At 45.3% G+C, this 25393-nt stretch overlaps 1 protein-coding gene across 1 annotated transcript in view; it reads left to right on the top strand.

The window, feature by feature from the left end:
- The first annotated feature begins 943 nt into the window (after positions 1–943).
- LOC118381324 (calmodulin-regulated spectrin-associated protein 3) overlaps positions 944–25393 on the top strand; it is a 40216-nt gene continuing 15766 nt past the window's right edge. Inside the window, 6 exon segments of the mRNA XM_052526129.1 lie at positions 944–1558; positions 9717–9985; positions 10299–10439; positions 13338–13415; positions 14110–14142; positions 22840–22890. Coding sequence (XP_052382089.1) covers positions 1426–1558; positions 9717–9985; positions 10299–10439; positions 13338–13415; positions 14110–14142; positions 22840–22890 — 705 coding nt within the window. The 5' untranslated portion in view covers positions 944–1425.

Here is a 25393-nt window from a genome sequence, read left to right as displayed (position 1 = left end):
AGTGTAGACCTTACCGCGAAATGCTGAATACAACAAGTGTAGACCTTACCGCGAAATGCTGAATACAACAAGTGTAGACCTTACCGTGAAATGCTGAATACAACAAGTGTAAACCTTACCGTGAAATGCTGAATACAACAAGTGTAGACCTTACCGCGAAATGCTGAATACAACAAGTGTAGACCTTACCGTGAAATGCTTACTTACAAGCCCATCACTGTCGCCTTTACCATCTTATCAAGTCTTTACTTCCAACTCCATCCATCCATCCACACACACACACACACACACACACACACACACACACACACACACACACACACACACACACACACACACACACACACACACACACACACACACACACACACACACACACTATAGCATCGGATTCCTTGGGACGTCCTTGCCCTAAACTAACACTAAACTTAACCAATTTACATTTATACTTGATAGAGGTATGGACATCCCAATGATCCCGAATAGCATGGACGCTCTGGGAAAGTCTATGAACTGTTCTATTCGACTAAAGGGACATCCCAAGGATCTCGAATAGCACCTATGAACTCCTCTGAGAGCCATGGACACAACTCTTATTGGTTGTCTGATATGGAACTGGTAACGACACAGTCTATGATTGGCTAACAGCATTTAGATCTGTATACAGCGAGATAACATGCCACGCGGTGTTGAGGGAAAGACAGATTATCTATAGATTGGGCATCATATTTTCTAGGCCATTAGCGATAACAGGAAATACACAAGCTGTACTTTTCTAACATTTATGGTTGAGATTTAATTCATACAAATATAAACTTTATGACTTTCATTCACACTCGATGAGATGTTATTAAGGCGTTTGTGTCATGTCAGGTGGTACGGTTGCCTAGGTTTATATATGTCCCTTATCACCCCCCATACGGGACCGTTGGCTACAGCAGCACCTGAAAACTAGGTCAATCAAAGTGTGGCGGCTCTCCTACATCTGGATGCGTGTGCAGCAGTCTACTGCATGAGGACTACTGTGACGGAACAGCTTCGCAGAGCAGAAAGAATGGAAATCATTTCCTGAAAAGCGGTTGTCTCCGTGGATCAGTATACCACTACAACCCATCACCCCCAAGCCCACTGATGCCAACGCAGCAAGTGACCGCGCATTGCTCGCAGCGGCAATAAGGACCAACACCTTAATTATCAGGCCGTGGTGACGGTCACAGCACAGCAGTCACCGTTAATTATTCGCCGCAACACAGCAACAATTAGGATTTAAATCGCTGCTGTTATATTTTTTTATTTATTTCGCCGGCAGCTGCTGCTGCGGTAACACCCCTCTTTGTAGATCGTGTGCACTCCTTCTCCCTCCTCCTTCCTCTCCTCGGCTCTCCATCCTTCCTTCCCGGAACGGCGGGGTGGACTGGTGGGGCTATGGAGGATGCAGGTGAGATGAGGAAGACATTCACGGTACCGGAGATTAAACCGTTGAATCAGTACGACTTCAACCGAGCCAAGGTGTGCGCCAGCGTCCGGTGGCTACTGGCGAAGTCATACGGATCCGCAGGTAAAATGGGCTTTATTTATCATGGGCGATTTACGGGTTGACGTTTCTCCCGTTATTGATGCAGTTGGCCGGTGTCCGTGGGCTATAACGGGGAAAGTGCACGTTTTTTCCCAGGGCGTCTATTGGACAGCATCACGGATATTTACTGTTAATAACAACGGAATAATTATATTTTATTCGAAAAAGGTTTATGTTGTCAAGGTTACGATGTGTCTGATTATAGACTACAGCTAGATGTGATAGGCGACTCACACACAAAGCATCTCAAGGGCTCACACCCATAAGCGTCTATCCTCTTCATCAGAGGCTGTTAGCTACTGCTTCTCTGACCATTTCACTCTCACGGGTGAACGCGTTGAATGCCATATGTTACAGCGTACCTGTTCATTCATCTTTTATTTTGTATTTTAAATGTGGTGATTCTATAGGTTCATAAATCAGAATGGTTAAGAAAGAGAAGGCCTTGATTCAAAGGGGCAGCGGTTCGCGTGGAGCGGTATGGGCGGAGGAGGATGGCGTCACCGCCTTCCTCTTATACTTCTATCGTCAATCTGTTATTTATCCCGCGGCCTGTAATACTACTGGATGATAATATAGACCTTACACTCCAAGATCAACAGGCCTATCTGCTCGTTAAATGTGTTACACGCGCCACATATCAGGCTAATATGAGTGCAGGCCTATGCCACCGCGTGCGTGGTAAGCCTCATTGGATATCCCTTCCATATGTGTGTCAGTGTTACACGCGCACACGCCTTGGCTACATCACGGTGGTCCAGCCTTCTCGTAGCCAAACGCATGCATGGCTTGTGTGTTATAGATTGTGTTATAGATTGACACAATCGTGTGAAGGTGTCACTGCTACTCATATAGCCTGTGGTTAAACGACAGCTATACAGCTGCTACGAAATAACATGCGATGAACATACAGATATGTCTGTTCTGGCTTTATCGGCACGCGCTTCCATCACCACCGATAGGCGAAGTGGATAGATTATAACCACGTCGCTTTCACATGCCAATCTATATCAGATCAGCGATTGTACGCCTACCATTAACGCCTACCATTAAGGACTACCATTAAGGAGACGAGGAAAGGATGTCATCTCGCATAATCGTTTTTATGTAGCCTACACATTTCCCAGGCAGTTGCACCTGGGGGTTCCCTTTGTCAGCCTACAGGCCTGTTAACACGCCCATTTATAAAATTGTAATGTCCTCTGCAGTACGCAGTAGGACACAACGTCTTGAAACGTTCAGAAACAATGCATGTAAAATATGGAACATGTAGAATATGGAACATGTAGAATATAGAACATGTAGAATATAGAACGTATAGAACATGTAGAATATAGAACATGTAGAACATAGAACATGTATAAAATAGAACATGTAGAATATGGAACATGTAGAACATAGATCGTGTAGAATGTAGAACATGTAGAACATAGAACATGTAGAATATAGAACATGTAGAATATAGAACGTATAGAACATGTAGAATATAGAACATGTAGAACATAGAACATGTAGAAAATAGAACATGTAGAATATGTAACATGTAGAATATGGAACATGTATAACATAGAACATGTAGAATATAGAACATGTAGAATATGGGACATGTAGAATATAGAACATGTAGAATATAGAACATGTAGAATATAGAACATGTAGAATATGGAACATGTAGAATATGGAACATGTAGAATATAGAACATGTAGAATATGGAACATGTAGAATATGGAACATGTAGAATATGGAACATGTAGAATATGCAACATGTAGAATATAGAACATGTAGAATATAGAACATGTAGAATATGGAACATGTAGAATATAGAACATGTAGAATATAGAACATGTAGAATATAGAACATGTAGAATAGGGAACATGTAGAATAGGGAACATGGTCCTTCTGTAGCTCAATGGCATGTAGAATATAGAACATTGTAGCCAGGGTAGTGGGTTCGATTCGGAATACGTAGAATGTATGCAACATGACTGTAAATATAGAATAAAATATAGCGTAGAAATGGCATATATTATTATATTATTATTATTATGTAGAATATAGAACATGTATAGAATATAGAACATAGAACATGTAGAATATAGAACATGTAGAATAGGGAACATGTAGAATATAGAACATGCGGAATATAGAACATGTAGAATATAGAACGTAAAGAACATGTAGAATATAGAACATGTAGAATATAGAACGTATAGAACATGTAGAATATGGAACATGTAGAATATAGAACATGTAGAATATGCAACATGTAGAATATGCAACATGTAGAATATGGAACATGTAGAATATGGAACATGTAGAATATAGAACATGTAGAATATAGAACATGTAGAATAGGGAACATGTAGAATAGGGAACATGTAGAATATAGAACATGCGGAATATAGAACATGTAGAATATAGAACATGTAGAATATAGAACATGTAGAATAGGGAACATGTAGAATATAGAACATGTAGAATAGGAAACATGCGGAATATAGAACATGTAGAATATGGAACATGTAGAATATAGAACATGTAGAATATAGAACATGTAGAATAGGGAACATGTAGAATATAGAACATGTAGAATAGGGAACATGCGGAATATAGAACATGTAGAATATGGAACATGTAGAATATAGAACATGTAGAATATAGAACATGTAGAATAGGGAACATGTAGAATATAGAACATGTAGAATAGGGAACATGCGGAATATAGAACATGTAGAATATAGAACGTAAAGAACATGTAGAATATAGAACATGTAGAATAGGGAACATGTAGAATATAGAACATGTAGAATATGGAACATGTAGAATATAGAATATGTAGAATATAGAATATGTAGAATATAGAACATGTAGAATATAGAACATGTAAAATATAGAACATGTAGGCCTATAATTGATGTAACCTTTATTTTAGCAGGGAGTCGTAATAACCTCAGCTCTGTTCATGACAGTTCTATCAGAACACTTTATTTGGATAGTTTGTAGATGTTCAATAACTTTCAACAACATTTCAACTAACTATCCACTAACCCTATCCCTAACCCTAATCTTAACCCTATCCCTAACCCTAATCTTAACCCTATCCCTATCCCTATCCACTAACCTTAACCTTAACCCTATCCCTATCCCTAACCTTAACCGTAACCCTAACCTAACCTAACCTTAACCTTAACCCTATCCCTAACCTTAACCTTAACCCTATCCCTATCCACTAACCTTAACCTTAACCCTATCCCTATCCACTAACCTTAACCTTAACCCTATCCCTAACCTTAACCGTAACCCTATCCCTATCCCTAACCTTAACCCTAACCCTATCCCTAACCTTAACCGTAACCCTATCCCTATCCCTAACCTTAACCCTTAACCTTAACCCTATCCCTAACCCTATCCCTAACCCTAACCTTAACGCTATCCCTAACCCTATCCACTAACCCTATCCCTAACCTTAACCTTATCCCTAACCCTAACCTTAACCCTATCCCTATCCCTAACCCTATCCACTAACCCTATCCCTAACCCTATCCCTATCCCTAACCCTAACCCTAACCCTAACCTTAACCCTATCCCTAACCTTAACCTTAACCTTAACCCTTAACCTTAACCCTTAAATTAAACCTAACCTTAATCCTAACCTTAACCCTAACCTTAACCCGTACCCTAGTCTATCGTGAGTTTGAGCCTTTTAACTGTATCGATTCCCTTATGTTGAAGGCAACCTGACGTATGTAGAAGGTTGAAGGCTACCTGACATATGTAGAAGGCTACCTGACGTATGTAGAAGGTTGAAGGCTACCTGACATATGTAGAAGGCTACCTGACGTATGTAGAAGGCTACCTGACGTATGTTGAAGGCAACCTGACATATGTAGAAGGCTGAAGGCTACCTGATGTATGTAGAAGGCTACCTGATGTATGTAGAAGGCTGAAGGCTACCTGATGTATGTAGAAGGCTACCTGACGTATGTAGAAGGCTGAAGGCTACCTGATGTATGTAGAAGGCTACCTGACATATGTAGAAGGCTGAAGGCTACCTGATGTATGTAGAAGGCTACCTGACATATGTAGAAGGCTGAAGGCTACCTGATGTATGTAGAAGGCTACCTGACGTATGTAGAAGGCTGAAGGCTACCTGATGTATGTAGAAGGCTACCTGACATATGTAGAAGGCTGAAGGCTACCTGATGTATGTAGAAGGCTGAAGGCTACCTGATGTATGTAGAAGGCTACCTGACATATGTAGAAGGCTGAAGGCTACCTGATGTATGTAGAAGGCTGAAGGCTACCTGATGTATGTAGAAGGCTACCTGACATATGTAGAAGGCTGAAGGCTACCTGATGTATGTAGAAGACTACCTGATGTATGTAGAAGGCTACCTGACGTATGTAGAAGGCTGAAGGCTACCTGATGTATGTAGAAGGCTACCTGATGTATGTAGAAGGCTGAAGGCTACCTGATGTATATAGAAGGCTACCTGATGTATGTAGAAGGCTACCTGACGTATGTAGAAGGCTGAAGGCTACCTGATGTATGTAGAAGGCTACCTGACGTATGTAGAAGGCTGAAGGCTACCTGATGTATGTAGAAGGCTACCTGATGTATGTAGAAGGCTGAAGGCTACCTGACGTATGTAGAAGGCTACCTGATGTATGTAGAAGGCTGAAGGCTACCTGATGTATGTAGAAGGCTACCTGATGTATGTAGAAGGCTACCTGACGTATGTAGAAGGCTACCTGATGTATGTAGAAGGCTGAAGGCTACCTGACGTATGTAGAAGGCTACCTGATGTATGTAGAAGGCTGAAGGCTACCTGACGTATGTAGAAGGCTACCTGACGTATGTAGAAGGCTACCTGACGTATGTAGAAGGCTGAAGGCTACCTGATGTATGTAGAAGGCTACCTGATGTATGTAGAAGGCTGAAGGCTACCTGATGTATGTAGAAGGCTGAAGGCTACCTGATGTATGTAGAAGGCTACCTGATGTATGTAGAAGGCTACCTGACGTATGTATAAGGCTACCTGATGTATGTAGAAGGCTGAAGGCTACCTGACATATGTAGAAGGCTGAAGGCTACCTGATGTATGTAGAAGGCTACCTGACGTATGTAGAAGGCTGAAGGCTACCTGATGTATGTAGAAGGCTACCTGATGTATGTAGAAGGCTGAAGGCTACCTGACATATGTAGAAGGCTGAAGGCTACCTGATGTATGTAGAAGGCTACCTGATGTATGTAGAAGGCTACCTGATGTATGTAGAAGGCTACCTGACATATGTTATTAGTAGCCTATTCCCAACAGAAATCTCAGTCAGCCCAATGCGGAAGTTGGAAAACAAACGTCAACATCTGGCACACACACTGCACAGATGCACTCTGTCTTGCACTGTAACATTGGTATTATAGTGTAAACTGTTAAAGTAAGTGTCTTCATGGAGGCTAAGTGACTTCTAAATCTATAAGAGATCAATAGAGGATCCTGTGCCAGACATGATGTGTGTGTGTTTCTATGTGTGTGTGTTTCTGTGTGTGTGTGTGTGTGTGTGTGTGTGTGTGTGTGTGTGTGTGTGTGTGTGTGTGTGTGTGTGTGTGTGTGTGTGTGTGTGTGTGTGTGTGTGTGTGTGTGTGTGTGTGTGTGTGTGTCAAGGACCATAGTCCTGCTGATAACAATGGTTGTAAACATAGGACACACTATCAGATGCAGCCTCGGTCAGATTCCTCTCCTTCTTCCCCTCTGTGTTAATGAACACATTCCATTGTGTGTGTTTAGTTTAGGATCCATTGTGTGTGTGTGTATGTTTGTGAGTGTGTGTGTGTGTGTCTTTACCACAGGAGATTGGTGGCACTTTAATTGGGGAGGACGGGCTTGTGTTAATGGCTGGAGCAGAATCAGCGGAATGGTATCAGATACATCAAACACATGGTTTCCATGGTTTCCAGATGTTTGGTGACATTCCATTTGCTCCATTCCAGCCATTATTATGAGCCACCCTCCCCTCAGCAGCCTCCACTGGTCTTTACATAGCTGTGTATGTTGTACACAGCTCTCCTTGCCATACAGTCTCAGTCAAAGCCTCTGTTTGTTTTCAACCTCCTCTGTCCTGTGTGTGTTTCTGCTGTTTTAGCATTCTTAACCTGTTTCTACTGGATCAGATTAGCAATGATGCTAATTGGGTTAGCTGGGCCCTGCTGAGCCACAGTCCAGAGCCACAGTCATTCCTTTTGATTGAGACGGAATGGCTTTCTCCTCTTCTGCCGTTCCCATGGCAACCAGCGTTCCATTTTGAATCTACTACAGTTTAGTGTGCTTGTGTTTGTGTGTGTGTGTCCTAGGACCATAGTCCTGCTGATAACAAAGGACACACTATGTTTACAGCCAATCAGACGCAGCCTTGATCAGATTCCTCTCCTTCTTCCTCTTGCTCCCTCTCTCAACAGCCCACCTGGAATTATTGTCCTCTCTCTTTCTTCTTGGAGCCGACTCCAAGAGAGGAAGGAGAAGAGGAGGAGGAGAGGAGAGAGGAGGAGGGGAGTAGTCCAGTCCAGAGTTAGATATTTCTTCCTTCCTTGCCAGTGGGAGAGCTGCTCAAATCTCTCAGATCATCCTTCCCTCTCCTAGAGCAGCAGAGGGATATGGGTCACTGAGCCCAGCCGAGGGATGTGTGTGTTGCAGTGCCATGCCGCAGAATGTGGTCCACTCTTGGTGTTGTGTGCAAGAGCTCTAAGCTGAGTCCATCTCGTCTGACTGCCAGAGAGGAAACACACACACACACACACCCACTGTCGCCTGGCTGAGTTGTTCATGCAGATAATGACATTATATCTGTCCTCTCCTCTGTGTGATATGCCTGTCTAGAGCGAGAGAGATGGAGAGAGAGAGTCTGTACATTCACTCTTTCATCCTTTCTTTCTCTCTGTAGTAACTGATTGAGAGTGGGAGAGAGTGAGATAGAGGGGGGTTGTCCTCTGTCTCCCTGTAGAGAATGTTCAGGTAGTTCTACAGTTCTAACTCTATAGGTTGTCCTCTGTCTCCCTGTAGAAAATGTTCAGCTAGTTCTACAGTTCTAACTCTATAGGTTGTCCTCTGTCTCCCTGTAGAGAATGTTCAGGTAGTTCTACAGTTCTAACTCTATAGGTTGTCCTCTGTCTCCCTGTAGAGAATGTTCAGGTAGTTCTACAGTTCTAACTCTATAGGTTGTCCTCTGTCTCCCTGTAGAGAATGTTCAGGTAGTTCTACAGTTCTAACTCTGTAGGTTGTCCTCTGTCTCCCTGTAGAGAATGTTCAGGTAGTTCTACAGTTCTAACTCTATAGGTTGTCCTCTGTCTCCCTGCAAAGAATGTTCAGGTAGTTCTACAGTTCTAACGCTATAGGTTGTCCTCTGTCTCCCTGTAGAGAATGTTCAGGTAGTTCTACAGTTCCTCACTGTTTACCCCTCTCCTCCACCATAGAGAATGTTCAGGTAGTTCTACAGTTCCTCATTGTTTACCCCTCTCCTCCACCATAGAGAATGTTCAGGTAGTTCTACGGTTCCTCATTGTTTACCCCTCTCCTCCACCATAGAGAATGTTCAGGTGGTTCTCCGGTTCCTCATTGTTTACCCCTCTCCTCCACCATAGAGAATGTTCAGGTAGTTCTACAGTTCCTCATTGTTTACCCCTCTCCTCCACCATAGAGAATGTTCAGGTAGTTCTACAGTTCCTCATTGTTTACCCCTCTCCTCCACCATAGAGAATGTTCAGGTAGTTCTACAGTTCCTCATTGTTTACCCCTCTCCTCCACCATAGAGAATGTTCAGGTAGTTCTACAGTTCCTCATTGTTTACCCCTCTCCTCCACCATAGAGAATGTTCAGGTAGTTCTACAGTTCCTCATTGTTTACCCCTCTCCTCCACCATAGAGAATGTTCAGGTAGTTCTACAGTTCCTCATTGTTTACCCCTCTCCTCCACCATAGAGAATGTTCAGGTAGTTCTACAGTTCCTCACTGTTTACCCCTCTCCTCCACCATAGAGAATGTTCAGGTGGTTCTACGGTTCCTCATTGTTTACCCCTCTCCTCCACCATAGAGAATGCTCAGGTGGTTCTACGGTTCCTCACTGTTTACCCCTCTCCTCCACCATAGAGAATGTCCCAGTGGAGCTGCGAGAGCCTCTGTACAGAGACAAGTATGAGCAGGAGCACCTCAAGCCCTCCGTCTCCCAGCTACTCCTGTCCCCTGAGCTGTACTGTAGGACCCAGGCCCTGCTCCACGGGGTCTCCCAGCCCGCTCCTCAGGGGCCCCCAGGGGACAACTCCGCACTGCTGCAGCTCCTCACCAAGAGGGGCCTGGAGCCCAGGGACCAGGATGTGGCCATCACGGAGGAAGACCTCAGCCACACGCCCATCAAGACGGTGTGTTATAGTGTGTGTTTGTGTTAGAGTGTGTGAGTGTGTGTGTGTTACAGTGTGTGTGTGTTACAGTGTGTGTGTTACAGTGTGTGTGTTACAGTGTGTGAGTGTGTGTGTGTTAGTTTGTGTTAGAGTATGTTACAGTGTGTGTTACAGTGTTTGTGAGTGTGTGTTACAGTGTGTGTGAGTGTGTGTGTGTGTGTGTGTGTGTGTTACTGTGTGTGTGTGTGTGTAACCCTAATGGTACTCCTATTGTTGATCCTTTGCTTTCTCATGATTGGCTCATGGTCTGCTTCTCTCTGTCTGATTGGTCTAGAAGGCCCACCTGGTCCTGATTGACTCGCTGATGTCACTGGCTGCCATGGAGATGGTGGGCAAGGTTAAGATGACTGCAGAGGCAGAGAAAATGGGAGGCGGGGCTCCGTGGGAGAATGCCCTCCTCTTCTGGGTTAACCGGGTAAGACCAGAACACAACCAGAAAATGACCAGGTCATTCTAGAACACAACCAGGTCATTCCAGAACACAACCAGGTCATTCTAGAACACAACCAGGTCATTCTAGAACACAACCAGGTCATTCCAGAACACAACCAGGTCATTCCAGAACACAACCAGGTCATTCTAGAACACAACCAGGTCATTCCAGAACACAACCAGGTCATTCCAGAACACAACCAGGTCATTCCAGAACACAACCAGGTCATTCCAGAACACAACCAGGTCATTCTAGAACACAACCAGGTCATTCTAGAACACAACCAGGTCATTCCAGAACACAACCAGGTCTTTCTAGAACACAACCAGGTCATTCCAGAACACAACCAGGTCATTCTAGAACACAACCAGGTCATTCCAGAACACAACCAGGTCATTCTAGAACACAACCAGGTCATTCTAGAACACAACCAGGTCATTCCAGAACACAACCAGGTCATTCCAGAACACAACCAGGTCATTCCAGAACACAACCAGGTCATTCTAGAACACAACCAGGTCATTCCAGAACACAACCAGGTCATTCCAGAACACAACCAGGTCATTCCAGAACACGACCAGGTCATTCCAGAACACAACCAGGTCATTCTAGAACACAACCAGGTCATTCCAGAACACAACCAGGTCATTCCAGAACACAACCAGGTCATTCCAGAACACAACCAGGTCATTCCAGAACACAACCAGGTCATTCCAGAACACAACCAGGTCATTCCAGAACACAACCAGGTCATTCCAGAACACAACCAGGTCATTCCAGAACACAACCAGAAAATGACCAGGTCATTCTAGAACACAATCAGGTCATTCCAGAACACAACCAGGTCATTCCAGAACACAACCAGGTCATTCTAGAACACAACCAGGTCATTCCAGAACACAACCAGGTCATTAGGGCTGGGCGATATGGCAAATAAATTATCACGATATATATATATATATATATATATATATATATATATATATATATATATATATGTATTTTTTCATTCAGGAACGATAATTATCATGATATTAATCAAATAATGTTTTAAAGCATATCTGCTTCAGACTCAAGCCTGAACACTTTGTTTCTTATTTATTGTCAGAAGTAGAACTCACAAATAACATTTGAACTCGACTTTAAAAAAAGCTGTAAACCCTTACAAGTCATGAGCAAGAAATACAAAAATAAAAAAACAAATCAATATGTATTATAACTGTTGAAGTTGGGGTAGTTGTTGTCTTACAAGCCAGAAAGCCAAGTCTGTCTACGGTCTCTGGCTTTAAAGCTGCCCTATGGCAGGTCACTATGGTTACCACCTGTCTACAGTCTCTGGTTATATAGCTGCCCTATGGCAGGTCACTATGGTTACCACCTGCCTACAGTCTCTGGTTATATAGCTGCCCTATGGCAGGTCACTATGGTTACTACCTGTCTACAGTCTCTGGTTATATAGCTGCCCTATGGCAGGTCACTATGGTTACTACCTGTCTACAGTCTCTGGTTATATAGCTGCCCTATGGCAGGTCACTATGGTTACCACCTGTCTACAGTCTCTGGTTATATAGCTGCCCTATGGCAGGTCACTATGGTTACCACCTGTCTACAGTCTCTGGTTATATAGCTGCCCTATGGCAGGTCACTATGGTTACCACCTGTCTACAGTCTCTGGTTATATAGCTGCCCTATGGCAGGTCACTATGGTTACCACCTGTCTACAGTCTCTGGTTATATAGCTGCCCTATGGCAGGTCACTATGGTTACCACCTGTGCTAAGAACACCCTCTGAGGGGGAGCTGGTCTCAGGAATACACAGGTAGCGCTGTGCCAGGTGGCTGACTTTGGGAAAGTGTTTTTGGTTGGATCTTCCACCAGTCCAGTGGTCCACTGTCAGTATCAGGAGACTGAAGGTAGCAGTTGAGTTCCCTGTCTACCAGCTGGATACCAATAAGACCTGTTGTGGTGGAGGCTTTTTAAAATGACCCAGTGACCTTTCTCTTTTTAGCTGTCAGGTGAAGAAGCTGGGTTTTCATGTCCCTCATTGACCATCTGCTCTTTAAACTCAAACTCCCTCCATGTTCTAAAGAGTGATTTTGCTTCAGATGGTGAAAAGGTTTGTCGTATTACCAGACTTGGTAGCCACCTGTCTACGGCACAATCTGCACCGAACATTGTCCTGCTCTTTGTCGGACTTCTAAAAGCCAAACCACTTCCAGGTGAATCTGCTCTTGCTCCTTCTCCACGGCTATTACTGCCTCTGCTTTCACCTACATCACTCATTTGTCCTGGTTAATAGTAGCGACTCCATCACTCCAGGTGCTAAGTGGTGTTTTAGTGGACGTGTACCTCTCCACGTGCATATTGTCACTTCTCCACACGTTCCTGCTGCGTCACAGAGGTGACTGCTGGACCTAATTATTCTATATCGACGTTATGGAAAATGTATCTAAACATTTTGATATCGTTATTGAGGGAAGTAATTACCTCTCTATTTATTTATATTGATTTATCTCCCAGCCCTACAGGTCATTCTAGAACACGACCAGAAGAACAACCAGAACGTTCTAGATCAGAAACAGGTCATTTTAGAACACGACCAGAAGAACAACCAGAACGTTCTAGATCAGAAACAGGTCATTCTAGAACACGACCAGAAGAACAACCAGAACGTTCTAGATCAAAACCAGGTCATTCTAGAACACGACCAGAAGAACAACCAGAACGTTCTAGATCAGAAACAGGTCATTCTAGAACACAGCCTGGTCATTCTAGAACACGTATGTCCAAGTCATTCTAGAACACAACCTGGTCATTCTAGATTAGGACCATGGTACTGTGGACATGTGATTGTCTCTAACTGTCTGTCTCTCTCTGCAGTTGAATCAGAAGTTGAGAGAGAGCACTGAGGATGAGGAGGTCCCAACCTGCACAGACCCACAGCCTGTTCAACCAACAGTTAGTACATACACACACACATACACACATGCATAAACATACGCACACACATACACACACACATACACACACACACACACATACACATAAACACACACACACACACATACATAAACACACGCACACACACATACATAAACACATACACACATACATAAACACACACACACATGCATAAACATACGCACACACATACACACACACACACACATACACATAAACACACGCACACACATACATAAACACACACACACACACATACATAAACACACACACACATACATAAACACACGCACGCACACACACATACATAAACACATACATAAACACACACATACACATACACACGTCAATAAACACACATACACATACACACACACATGCAAGCATTTCTAAACATCAAAATAAGACTGCTACTAGAGACTAAACTGCTGTGTCCCTAAAGTTTTTATCACTTCTACTGCTCTCTCTTTCATCTCTCTCTTATCTCTCTCTCTCTTTAATCTCTCTCTTCTCTCTCTCTCTCTCTTTTATCTCTCTCTTCTCTCTCTCTCTTTTATCTCTCTCTTATATCTCTCTCTCGCTCTCTCTTTTATCTCTCTCTCTCTTTCTTTTCTCTCTCTCTTCTATCTCTCTCTCTTTTATCTCTCTTTTCTCTCTCTCCTCTCTCACATCCCTCGCTTCTGTATTGCAGTGTCCCACCCGCTGGTACTGGAAACTGGTCCCAGTAAGTGTACTCCTTTTCTCTCTCTCTCTCTCTCTCTCTCTCTCTCTCTCTCTCTCTCTCTCTCTCTCTCTCTCTCTCTCTCTCTCTCTCTCTCTCTCTCTCTCTCTCTCTCTCTCTCTCTCTCTCTCTCTCTCTCTCTCTCTCTCTCTCTCTCTCTCTCTCTCTCTCTCTCTCTCTCTCTCATGATGTCTGCCTCATTGTAAATAATGTTTCTCTTTCGAAATGCTTTATATCTATCCACCCCCTCTTTTCTATTTCCCACTTTCTCTCTCTCTCCCTGCTGTGTGACACTATATACATGACCCTGACCTTATGAACTTTGAACCTCTGAGGTTATAGTCACTGACAGAGGGTCCATATTCATGAAGCGTCTCAAAGTAGGAGTGCTGGTCTAAGATCAGTTTGGCCTCTTAAATCTTAAGGAGAAAGTGGGAAAATGAGAGAGGGGACTGATCCTAGATCAGCACTCTGAGAGGCTTTATGACTACAGCCCCTGATCCTGTGGTTACGGACAACTCACCTCTCATCATCTACCTCTACACTGAGTGGACAAAACATTAGGAACTCCTGCTCTTTCCATGAGACTGACCAGGTGAATCCAGGTGAAAGCTATGATCCCTTATTGATGTCACCTGTTAATTCCACTTTGATCAGTGTAGATGAAGGGGAGGAGACATGTTGAAGAAGGATTTTTAATCCTTGAGACAATTGAGACATGGATTGTGTATGTTTGCCATCAGCGGGTGAATGGACAAGACAAAATATTTAAGTGCCTTTGAACGGGGTATGGTGGTAGGTGCCAGGGTCACAGGGTTTGTGTCAAGAACTGCAACGCTGCTGGGTTTTTCACACTCAACAGTTTCCCCTGTGTATCAACAATGGTCCACCACCCAAAGGACATCCAGCCAACTCAACACAACTGTAGGAAGCACTGGAGTCAACATGGACCAGCACACCGTTGAAATGCTTTCCACACCTTGTAGAGTCCATTCCCTGATGAACTGAGACAACATGGACCAGCACCCCGTTGGAATGCTTTCTACACCTTGTAGAGTCCATTCCCTGATGAACTGAGTCAACATGGACCAGCACACCGTTGGAATGCTTTCTACACCTTGTAGAGTCCATTCCCTGATGAACTGAGACAACATGGACCAGCACCCCGTTGAAATGCTTTCCACACCTTGTAGAGTCCATTCCCTGATGAACTGAGACAACATGGACCAGCACACCGTTGGAATGCTTTCTAGACCTTGTAGAGTCCATTCCCTGATGAACTGAGTCAACATGGACCAGCACCCTGTTGGAATGCTTTCTACACCTTGTAGAGTCCATTCCCTGATGAACTGAGACAACATGGACCAGCACCCTGTTGGAATTCTTTCTACACCTTGTAGAGTCCATTCCCTGATGAACTGAGTCAACATGGACCAGCACCCTGTTGGAATGCTTTCTACACCTTGTAGAGTCCATTCCCTGATGAACTGAGACAACATGGACCAGCACCCCGTTGGAATGCTTTCTACACCTTGTAGAGTCCATTCCCTGATGAACTGAGACAACATGGACCAGCACCCCGTTGAAATGCTTTCCACACCTTGTAGAGTCCATTCCCTGATGAACTGAGACAACATGGACCAGCACACCGTTGGAATGCTTTCTAGACCTTGTAGAGTCCATTCCCTGATGAACTGAGTCAACATGGACCAGCACCCTGTTGGAATGCTTTCTACACCTTGTAGAGTCCATTCCCTGATGAACTGAGACAACATGGACCAGCACCCTGTTGGAATTCTTTCTACACCTTGTAGAGTCCATTCCCTGATGAACTGAGTCAACATGGACCAGCACCCTGTTGGAATGCTTTCTACACCTTGTAGAGTCCATTCCCTGATGAACTGAGACAACATGGACCAGCACACCGTTGGAATGCTTTCTAGACCTTGTAGAGTCCATTCCCTGATGAAATGAGTCAACATGGACCAGCACCGTTGGAATGCTTTCTACACCTTGTAGAGTCCATTCCCTGATGAACTGAGACAACATGGACCAGCACCCCGTTGGAATGCTTTCTACACCTTGTAGAGTCCATTCCCTGATGAACTGAGACAACATGGACCAGCACCCCGTTGAAATGCTTTCCACACCTTGTAGAGTCCATTCCCTGATGAACTGAGACAACATGGACCAGCACACCGTTGGAATGCTTTCTAGACCTTGTAGAGTCCATTCCCTGATGAACTGAGTCAACATGGACCAGCACCCTGTTGGAAAGCTTTCTACACCTTGTAGAGTCCATTCCCTGATGAACTGAGACAACATGGACCAGCACCCTGTTGGAATGCTTTCTACACCTTGTAGAGTCCATTCCCTGATGAACTGAGTCAACATGGACCAGCACCCTGTTGGAATGCTTTCTACACCTTGTAGAGTCCATTCCCTGATGAACTGAGTCAACATGGGACAACATGGACCAGCACACCGTTGGAATGCTTTCTACACCTTGTAGAGTCCATTCCCTGATGAACTGAGTCAACATGGACCAGCACCCCGTTGGAATGCTTTCTACACCTTGTAGAGTCCATTCCCTGATGAACTGAGTCAACATGGACCAGCACACCGTTGGAATGCTTTCTACACCTTGTAGAGTCCATTCCCTGATGAACTGAGACAACATGGACCAGCACCCCGTTGGAATGCTTTCTACACCTTGTAGAGTCCATTCCCTGATGAACTGAGTCAACATGGACCAGCACCCCGTTGGAATGCTTTCCACACCTTGTAGAGTCCATTCCCTGATGAACTGAGTCAACATGGACCAGCACCCCGTTGGAATGGTTTCCACACCTTGTAGAGTCCATTCCCTGATGAACTGAGTCAACATGGACCAGCACCCCGTTGGAATGGTTTCCACACCTTGTAGAGTCCATTCCCTGATGAATTGAGTCAACATGGACCAGCACCCCGTTGGAATGCTTTCCACACCTTGTAGAGTCCATTCCCTGATGAACTGAGTCAACATGGACCAGCACCCCGTTGGAATGCTTTCCACACCTTGTAGAGTCCATTCCCTGATGAACTGAGTCAACATGGACCAGCACCCCGTTGGAATGCTTTCCACACCTTGTAGAGTCCATTCCCTGATGAACTGAGTCAACATGGACCAGCACCCCGTTGGAATGGTTTCCACACCTTGTAGAGTCCATTCCCTGATGAATTGAGACAACATGGACCAGCACCCCGTTGGAATGCTTTCCACACCTTGTAGAGTCCATTCCCTGATGAACTGAGTCAACATGGACCAGCACCCCGTTGGAATGCTTTCCACACCTTGTAGAGTCCATTCCCTGATGAACTGAGTCAACATGGACCAGCACCCCGTTGGAATGCTTTCCACACCTTGTAGAGTCCATTCCCTGATGAATTGAGACAACATGGACCAGCACCCTGTTGGAATGCTTTCTACACCTTGTAGAGTCCATTCCCTGATGAACTGAGTCAACATGGACCAGCACCCCGTTGGAATGGTTTCTACACCTTGTAGAGTCCATTCCCTGATGAACTGAGTCAACATGGACCAGCACCCCGTTGGAATGCTTTCTACACCTTGTAGAGTCCATTCCCTGATGAACTGAGACAACATGGACCAGCACCCCGTTGGAATGCTTTCCACACCTTGTAGAGTCCATTCCCTGATGAACTGAGACAACATGGACCAGCACCCCGTTGGAATGCTTTCTACACCTTGTAGAGTCCATTCCCTGATGAATTGAGTCAACATGGACCAGCACCCCGTTGGAATGCTTTCTACACCTTGTAGAGTCCATTCCCTGATGAACTGAGTCAACATGGGACAACATGGACCAGCACCCCGTTGGAATGCTTTCTACACCTTGTAGAGTCCATTCCTGATGAACTGAGTCAACATGGACCAGCACCCCGTTGGAATGCTTTCCACACCTTGTAGAGTCCATTCCCTGATGAACTGAGTCAACATGGACCAGCACCCCGTTGGAATGCTTTCTACACCTTGTAGAGTCCATTCCCTGATGAACTGAGACAACATGGACCAGCACCCCGTTGGAATGCTTTCCACACCTTGTAGAGTCCATTCCCTGATGAATTGAGACAACATGGACCAGCACCCTGTTGGAATGCTTTCCACACCTTGTAGAGTCCATTCCCTGATGAACTGAGTCAACATGGACCAGCACCCCGTTGGAATGCTTTCTACACCTTGTAGAGTCCATTCCCTGATGAACTGAGTCAACATGGACCAGCACCCCGTTGGAATGGTTTCTACACCTTGTAGAGTCCATTCCCTGATGAACTGAGTCAACATGGACCAGCACCCCGTTGGAATGCTTTCTACACCTTGTAGAGTCCATTCCCTGATGAACTGAGACAACATGGACCAGCACCCTGTTGGAATTCTTTCTACACCTTGTAGAGTCCATTCCCTGATGAACTGAGTCAACATGGACCAGCACCCTGTTGGAATGCTTTCTACACCTTGTAGAGTCCATTCCCTGATGAACTGAGACAACATGGACCAGCACACCGTTGGAATGCTTTCTAGACCTTGTAGAGTCCATTCCCTGATGAACTGAGTCAACATGGACCAGCACACCGTTGGAATGCTTTCTACACCTTGTAGAGTCCATTCCCTGATGAACTGAGACAACATGGACCAGCACCCCGTTGGAATGCTTTCTACACCTTGTAGAGTCCATTCCCTGATGAACTGAGACAACATGGACCAGCACCCCGTTGAAATGCTTTCCACACCTTGTAGAGTCCATTCCCTGATGAACTGAGTCAACATGGACCAGCACACCGTTGGAATGCTTTCTACACCTTGTAGAGTCCATTCCCTGATGAACTGAGACAACATGGACCAGCACCCCGTTGGAATGCTTTCTACACCTTGTAGAGTCCATTCCCTGATGAACTGAGACAACATGGACCAGCACCCCGTTGGAATGCTTTCCACACCTTGTAGAGTCCATTCCCTGATGAACTGAGTCAACATGGACCAGCACCCCGTTGGAATGCTTTCCACACCTTGTAGAGTCCATTCCCTGATGAACTGAGTCAACATGGGACAACATGGACCAGCACCCCGTTGGAATGCTTTCTACACCTTGTAGAGTCCATTCCCTGATGAATTGAGACAACATGGACCAGCACCCCGTTGGAATGCTTTCTACACCTTGTAGAGTCCATTCCTGATGAACTGAGACAACATGGACCAGCACCCCGTTGGAATGCTTTCTACACCTTCTAGAGTCCATTCCCTGATGAACTGAGTCAACATGGGACAACATGGACCAGCACCCCTGTTGGAATGCTTTCTACACCTTGTAGAGTCCATTCCCTGATGAATTGAGACAACATGGACCAGCACCCCGTTGGAATGCTCTCCACACCTTGTAGAGTCCATTCCCTGATGAACTGAGTCAACATGGACCAGCACCCCGTTGGAATGGTTTCCACACCTTGTAGAGTCCATTCCCTGATGCATTGAGTCAACATGGACCAGCACCCCGTTGGAATGCTTTCCACACCTTGTAGAGTCCATTCCTGATGAACTGAGTCAACATGGACCAGCACCCCGTTGGAATGCTTTCCACACCTTGTAGAGTCCATTCCCTGATGAATTGAGACAACATGGACCAGCACCCTGTTGGAATGCTTTCCACACCTTGTAGAGTCCATTCCCTGATGAACTGAGTCAACATGGCCCAGCACCCCGTTGGAATGGTTTCAACACCTTGTAGAGTCCATTCCCTGATGAACTGAGTCAACATGGACCAGCACCCCGTTGGAATGCTTTCTACACCTTGTAGAGTCCATTCCCTGATGAATTGAGACAACATGGACCAGCACCCTGTTGGAATGCTTTCCACACCTTGTAGAGTCCATTCCCTGATGAATTGAGTCAACATGGACCAGCACCCCGTTGGAATGCTTTCTACACCTTGTAGAGTCCATTCCCTGATGAACTGAGTCAACATGGGACAACATGGACCAGCACCCCGTTGGAATGCTTTCTACACCTTGTAGAGTCCATTCCCTGATGAACTGAGTCAACATGGACCAGCACCCCGTTGGAATGCTTTCTACACCTTGTAGAGTCCATTCCCTGATGAACTGAGTCAACATGGACCAGCACCCCGTTGGAATGCTTTCTACACCTTCTAGAGTCCATTCCCTGATGAACTGAGTCAACATGGGACAACATGGACCAGCACCCCTGTTGGAATGCTTTCTACACCTTGTAGAGTCCATTCCCTGATGAATTGAGACAACATGGACCAGCACCCCGTTGGAATGCTCTCCACACCTTGTAGAGTCCATTCCCTGATGAACTGAGTCAACATGGACCAGCACCCGTTGGAATGCTTTCCACACCTTGTAGAGTCCATTCCCTGATGAACTGAGTCAACATGGACCAGCACCCTGTTGGAATGCTTTCTACACCTTGTAGAGTCCATTCCCCTGATGAACTGAGACAACATGGACCAGCACCCCGTTGGAATGCTTTCCACACCTTGTAGAGTCCATTCCCTGATGAACTGAGACAACATGGACCAGCACCCCGTTGGAATGCTTTCTAGACCTTGTAGAGTCCATTCCCTGATGAATTGAGACAACATGGACCAGCACCCCCGTTGGAATGCTTTCTACACCTTGTAGAGTCCATTCCCTGATGAACTGAGACAACATGGACCAGCACCCCGTTGGAATGCTTTCTACACCTTCCTGATAGAGTCCATTCCCTGATGCATTGAGTCAACATGGACCAGCACCCCGTTGGAATGCTTTCCACACCTTGTAGAGTCCATTCCCTGATGAACATGAGTCAACATGGACCATGGACACCCCCTGTTGGAATGGTTTCAACCATTCCCTGATGATTGAGTCAACATGGACCAGCACCCCGTTGGAATGCTTTCCACACCTTGTAGAGTCCATTCCCTGATGAATTGAGACAACATGGACCAGCACCCCGTTGAAATGCTTTCCACACCTTGTAGAGTCCATTCCCTGATGAACTGAGACAACATGGACCAGCACCCTGTTGGAATGCTTTCCACACCTTGTAGAGTCCATTCCCTGATGAACTGAGTCAACATGGACCAGCACCCCGTTGGAATGCTTTCTACACCTTGTAGAGTCCATTCCCTGATGAACTGAGTCAACATGGACCAGCACCCCGTTGGAATGCTTTCTACACCTTGTAGAGTCCATTCCCTGATGAACTGAGACAACATGGACCAGCACCCCGTTGGAATGCTTTCTACACCTTGTCCATTCCCTGATGAATCAACATGGACCAGCACCCCCGTTGGAATGCTTTCTATGAACTGAACTGAGTCAACATGGACCAGCACCCCGTTGGAATGCTTTCTACACCTTGTAGAGTCCATTCCCTGATGAACTGAGACAACATGGACCAGCACCCCGTTGGAATGCTTTCCACACCTTGTAGAGTCCATTCCCTGATGAACTGAGTCAACATGGACCAGCACCCCGTTGGAATGCTTTCTACACCTTGTAGAGTCCATTCCCTGATGAACTGAGTCAACATGGGACAACATGGACCAGCACCCCGTTGGAATGCTTTCTACACCTTGTAGAGTCCATTCCCTGATGAATTGAGACAACATGGACCAGCACCCCGTTGGAATGCTTTCCACACCTTGTAGAGTCCATTCCCTGATGAACTGAGTCAACATGGACCAGCACCCCGTTGGAATGCTTTCCACACCTTGTAGAGTCCATTCCCTGATGAACTGAGTCAACATGGACCAGCACCCCGTTGGAATGCTTTCTACACCTTGTAGAGTCCATTCCCTGATGAACTGAGACAACATGGACCAGCACCCCGTTGGAATGCTTTCTACACCTTGTAGAGTCCATTCCCTGATGAACTGAGACAACATGGACCAGCACCCCGTTGGAATGCTTTCTAGACCTTGTAGAGTCCATTCCCTGATGAATTGAGACAACATGGACCAGCACCCCGTTGGAATGGTTTCCACACCTTGGACAGAGTCCATTCCCTGATGAACTGAGACAACATGGACCAGCACCCCGTTGGAATGCTTTCCACACCTTGTAGAGTCCATTCCCTGATGAACTGAGACAACATGGACCAGCACCCCGTTGGAATGCTTTCTACACCTTGTAGAGTCCATTCCCTGATGAACTGAGACAACATGGACCAGCACCCCGTTGGAATGCTTTCTACACCTTGTAGAGTCCATTCCCTGACGAATTGAGACAAAATGGGACAACAAATGTAATGTAGGAAGGTGTTCCTAATGTTTTGTACACTCAGTGTAGATGGTGGAGGGGGTGATGGGGCTAGAGTAGGGCTAAGTTCCGGACTGATCTTTGGTCAGTTTGTTCATTTCCCCCACTAATGATTAAGGATTGGGGGAGGGGAATCTGATCCTAGATCTGTACCTAGGGGAAACTGATCCTAGATCTGTACCTAGGGGAAACTTCTCTCCTGTGCATCGTGGGGAGGTGAGAAGGGGGTTCTTACCTTAATGTATCTCTGCTCCCCCCCCCCCTCCTCAACCCCCCTGTCCCCCGCCTGCCCCTCGTCACGTGACTGTGTATGGCAGTTCCCATGGCGACCCGTGGGTGTTTACGCCTGTCCTTCTCTCTGCCATCCTCATCCAGCATGCCATCGCTTTTTGTTTGAAGGAGGAGTCTGGGAATAAACCTCCAGTGGTAACGTATACGCCACTCCTCCTCCTCCTCCTCCTCCTCCTCCTCCTCCTCTTCTTCCTCGTCTCTATCTCTCATCTAACGGACAGCCAGCCAGACAGACAGAAAGACACTCCAACCCTGCGGCTGCTCTCTCTCTCTCAGCAGACAGACAGACAGACAGACAGACAGACAGACAGACAGACAGACAGACAGACAGACAGACAGACAGACAGACAGACAGACAGACATTCCAACCCTGCTCTCTGGGAATGGAAACACTATATATTATTTATTCACTGTTATTTATGATTTTATACATGTATGTTTTATCAATATTTATTGTTGATTCACATTCTGGTTGGAATGACTCATTGTGGCTGATTTGATCTGATTAGACCCTCTATCTGGTCTTCATGTACACTTCCACACTTGTATACTTGTGGCTCCACCATATTGCTGTGTCTCAACTATCCAGTTCTTTCCAGTCTGCTAACACAGTTCTCTAGAGGAAGGAGCTTGTTGTTTTCCAGTCTGCTAACACAGTTCTCTAGAGGAAGGAGCTTGTTGTTTTTCAGTCTGCTAACACTGTTCTCTAGAGGAAGGAGCTTGTTGTTTTTCAGTCTGCTAACACAGTTCTCTAGAGGAAGGAGCTTGTTGTTTTCCAGTCTGCTAACACTGTTCTCTAGAGGGAGGAGCTTGTTGTTTTTCAGTCTGCTAACACAGTTCTCTAGAGGAAGGAGCTTGTTGTTTTCCAGTCTGCTAACACTGTTCTCTAGAGGAAGGAGCTTGTTGTTTTTCAGTCTGCTAACACTGTTCTCTAGAGGGAGGAGCTTGTTGTTTTTCAGTCTGCTAACACAGTTCTCTAGAGGAAGGAGCTTGTTGTTTTTCAGTCTGCTAACACTGTTCTCTAGAGGAAGGAGCTTGTTGTTTTTCAGTCTGCTAACACTGTTCTCTAGAGGAAGGAGCTTGTTGTTTTTCAGTCTGCTAACACTGTTCTCTAGAGGAAGGAGCTTGTTGTTTTTCAGTCTGCTAACACAGTTCTCTAGAGGAAGGAGCTTGTTGTTTTTCAGTCTGCTAACACAGTTCTCTAGAGGGAGGAGCTTGTTGTTTTTCAGTCTGCTAACACTGTTCTCTAGAGGAAGGAGCTTGTTGTTTTCAGTCTGCTAACACTGTTCTCTAGAGGAAGGAGCTTGTTGTTTTTCAGTCTGCTAACACTGTTCTCTAGAGGAGGAGCTTGTTGTTTTTCAGTCTGCTGACACTGTTCTCTAGAGGAAGGAGCTTGTTGTTTTCAGTCTGCTAACACTGTTCTCTAGAGGAAGGAGCTTGTTGTTTTTCAGTCTGCTAACACAGTTCTCTAGAGGAAGGAGCTTGTTGTTTTCCAGTCTGCTAACACTGTTCTCTAGAGGAAGGAGCTTGTTGTTTTCAGTCTGCTAACACTGTTCTCTAGAGGAGGAGCTTGTTGTTTTTCAGTCTGCTAACACTGTTCTCTAGAGGAAGGAGCTTGTTGTTTTTCAGTCTGCTAACACTGTTCTCTAGAGGAAGGAGCTTGTTGTTTTTCAGTCTGCTAACACTGTTCTCTAGAGGAAGGAGCTTGTTGTTTTCAGTCTGCTAACACTGTTCTCTAGAGGGAGGAGCTTGTTGTTTTTCAGTCTGCTAACACTGTTCTCTAGAGGAAGGAGCTTGTTGTTTTCAGTCTGCTAACACTGTTCTCTAGAGGAGGAGCTTGTTGTTTTTCAGTCTGCTAACACTGTTCTCTAGAGGGAGGAGCTTGTTGTTTTTCAGTCTGCTAACACTGTTCTCTAGAGGGAGGAGCTTGTTGTTTTTCAGTCTGCTAACACTGTTCTCTAGAGGGAGGAGCTTGTTGTTTTTCAGTCTGCTAACACTGTTCTCTAGAGGGAGGAGCTTGTTGTTTTCAGTCTGCTAACACTGTTCTCTAGAGGAATGAGCTTGTTGTTTTCAGTCTGCTAACACTGTTCTCTAGAGGAAGGAGCTTGTTGTTTTCAGTCTGCTAACACAGTTCTCTAGAGGAAGGAGCTTGTTGTTTTCCAGTCTGCTAACACTGTTCTCTAGAGGAAGGAGCTTGTTGTTTTCCAGTCTGCTAACACTGTTCTCTAGAGGAAGGAGCTTGTTGTCTTTCAGTCTGCTAACACTGTTCTCTAGAGGGAGGAGCTTGTTGTTTTTCAGTCTGCTAACACTGTTCTCTAGAGGAAGGAGCTTGTTGTTTTCAGTCTGCTAACACTGTTCTCTAGAGGAAGGAGCTTGTTGTTTTTCAGTCTGCTAACACTGTTCTCTAGAGGAAGGAGCTTGTTGTTTTTCAGTCTGCTAACACTGTTCTCTAGAGGGAGGAGCTTGTTGTTTTTCAGTCTGCTAACACTGTTCTCTAGAGGAAGGAGCTTGTTGTTTTTCAGTCTGCTAACACTGTTCTCTAGAGGAAGGAGCTTGTTGTTTTTCAGTCTGCTAACACTGTTCTCTAGAGGAAGGAGCTTGTTGTTTTCCAGTCTGCTAACACTGTTCTCTAGAGGAA

Source organism: Oncorhynchus keta, chromosome 10 (genome assembly GCF_023373465.1).
Source record: "Oncorhynchus keta strain PuntledgeMale-10-30-2019 chromosome 10, Oket_V2, whole genome shotgun sequence".
Lineage (NCBI taxonomy): Eukaryota > Metazoa > Chordata > Actinopteri > Salmoniformes > Salmonidae > Oncorhynchus > Oncorhynchus keta.
The sequence above is the reverse complement of the archived record's forward strand: the minus strand, read 5'-3'. Positions and strand labels throughout refer to the sequence as shown.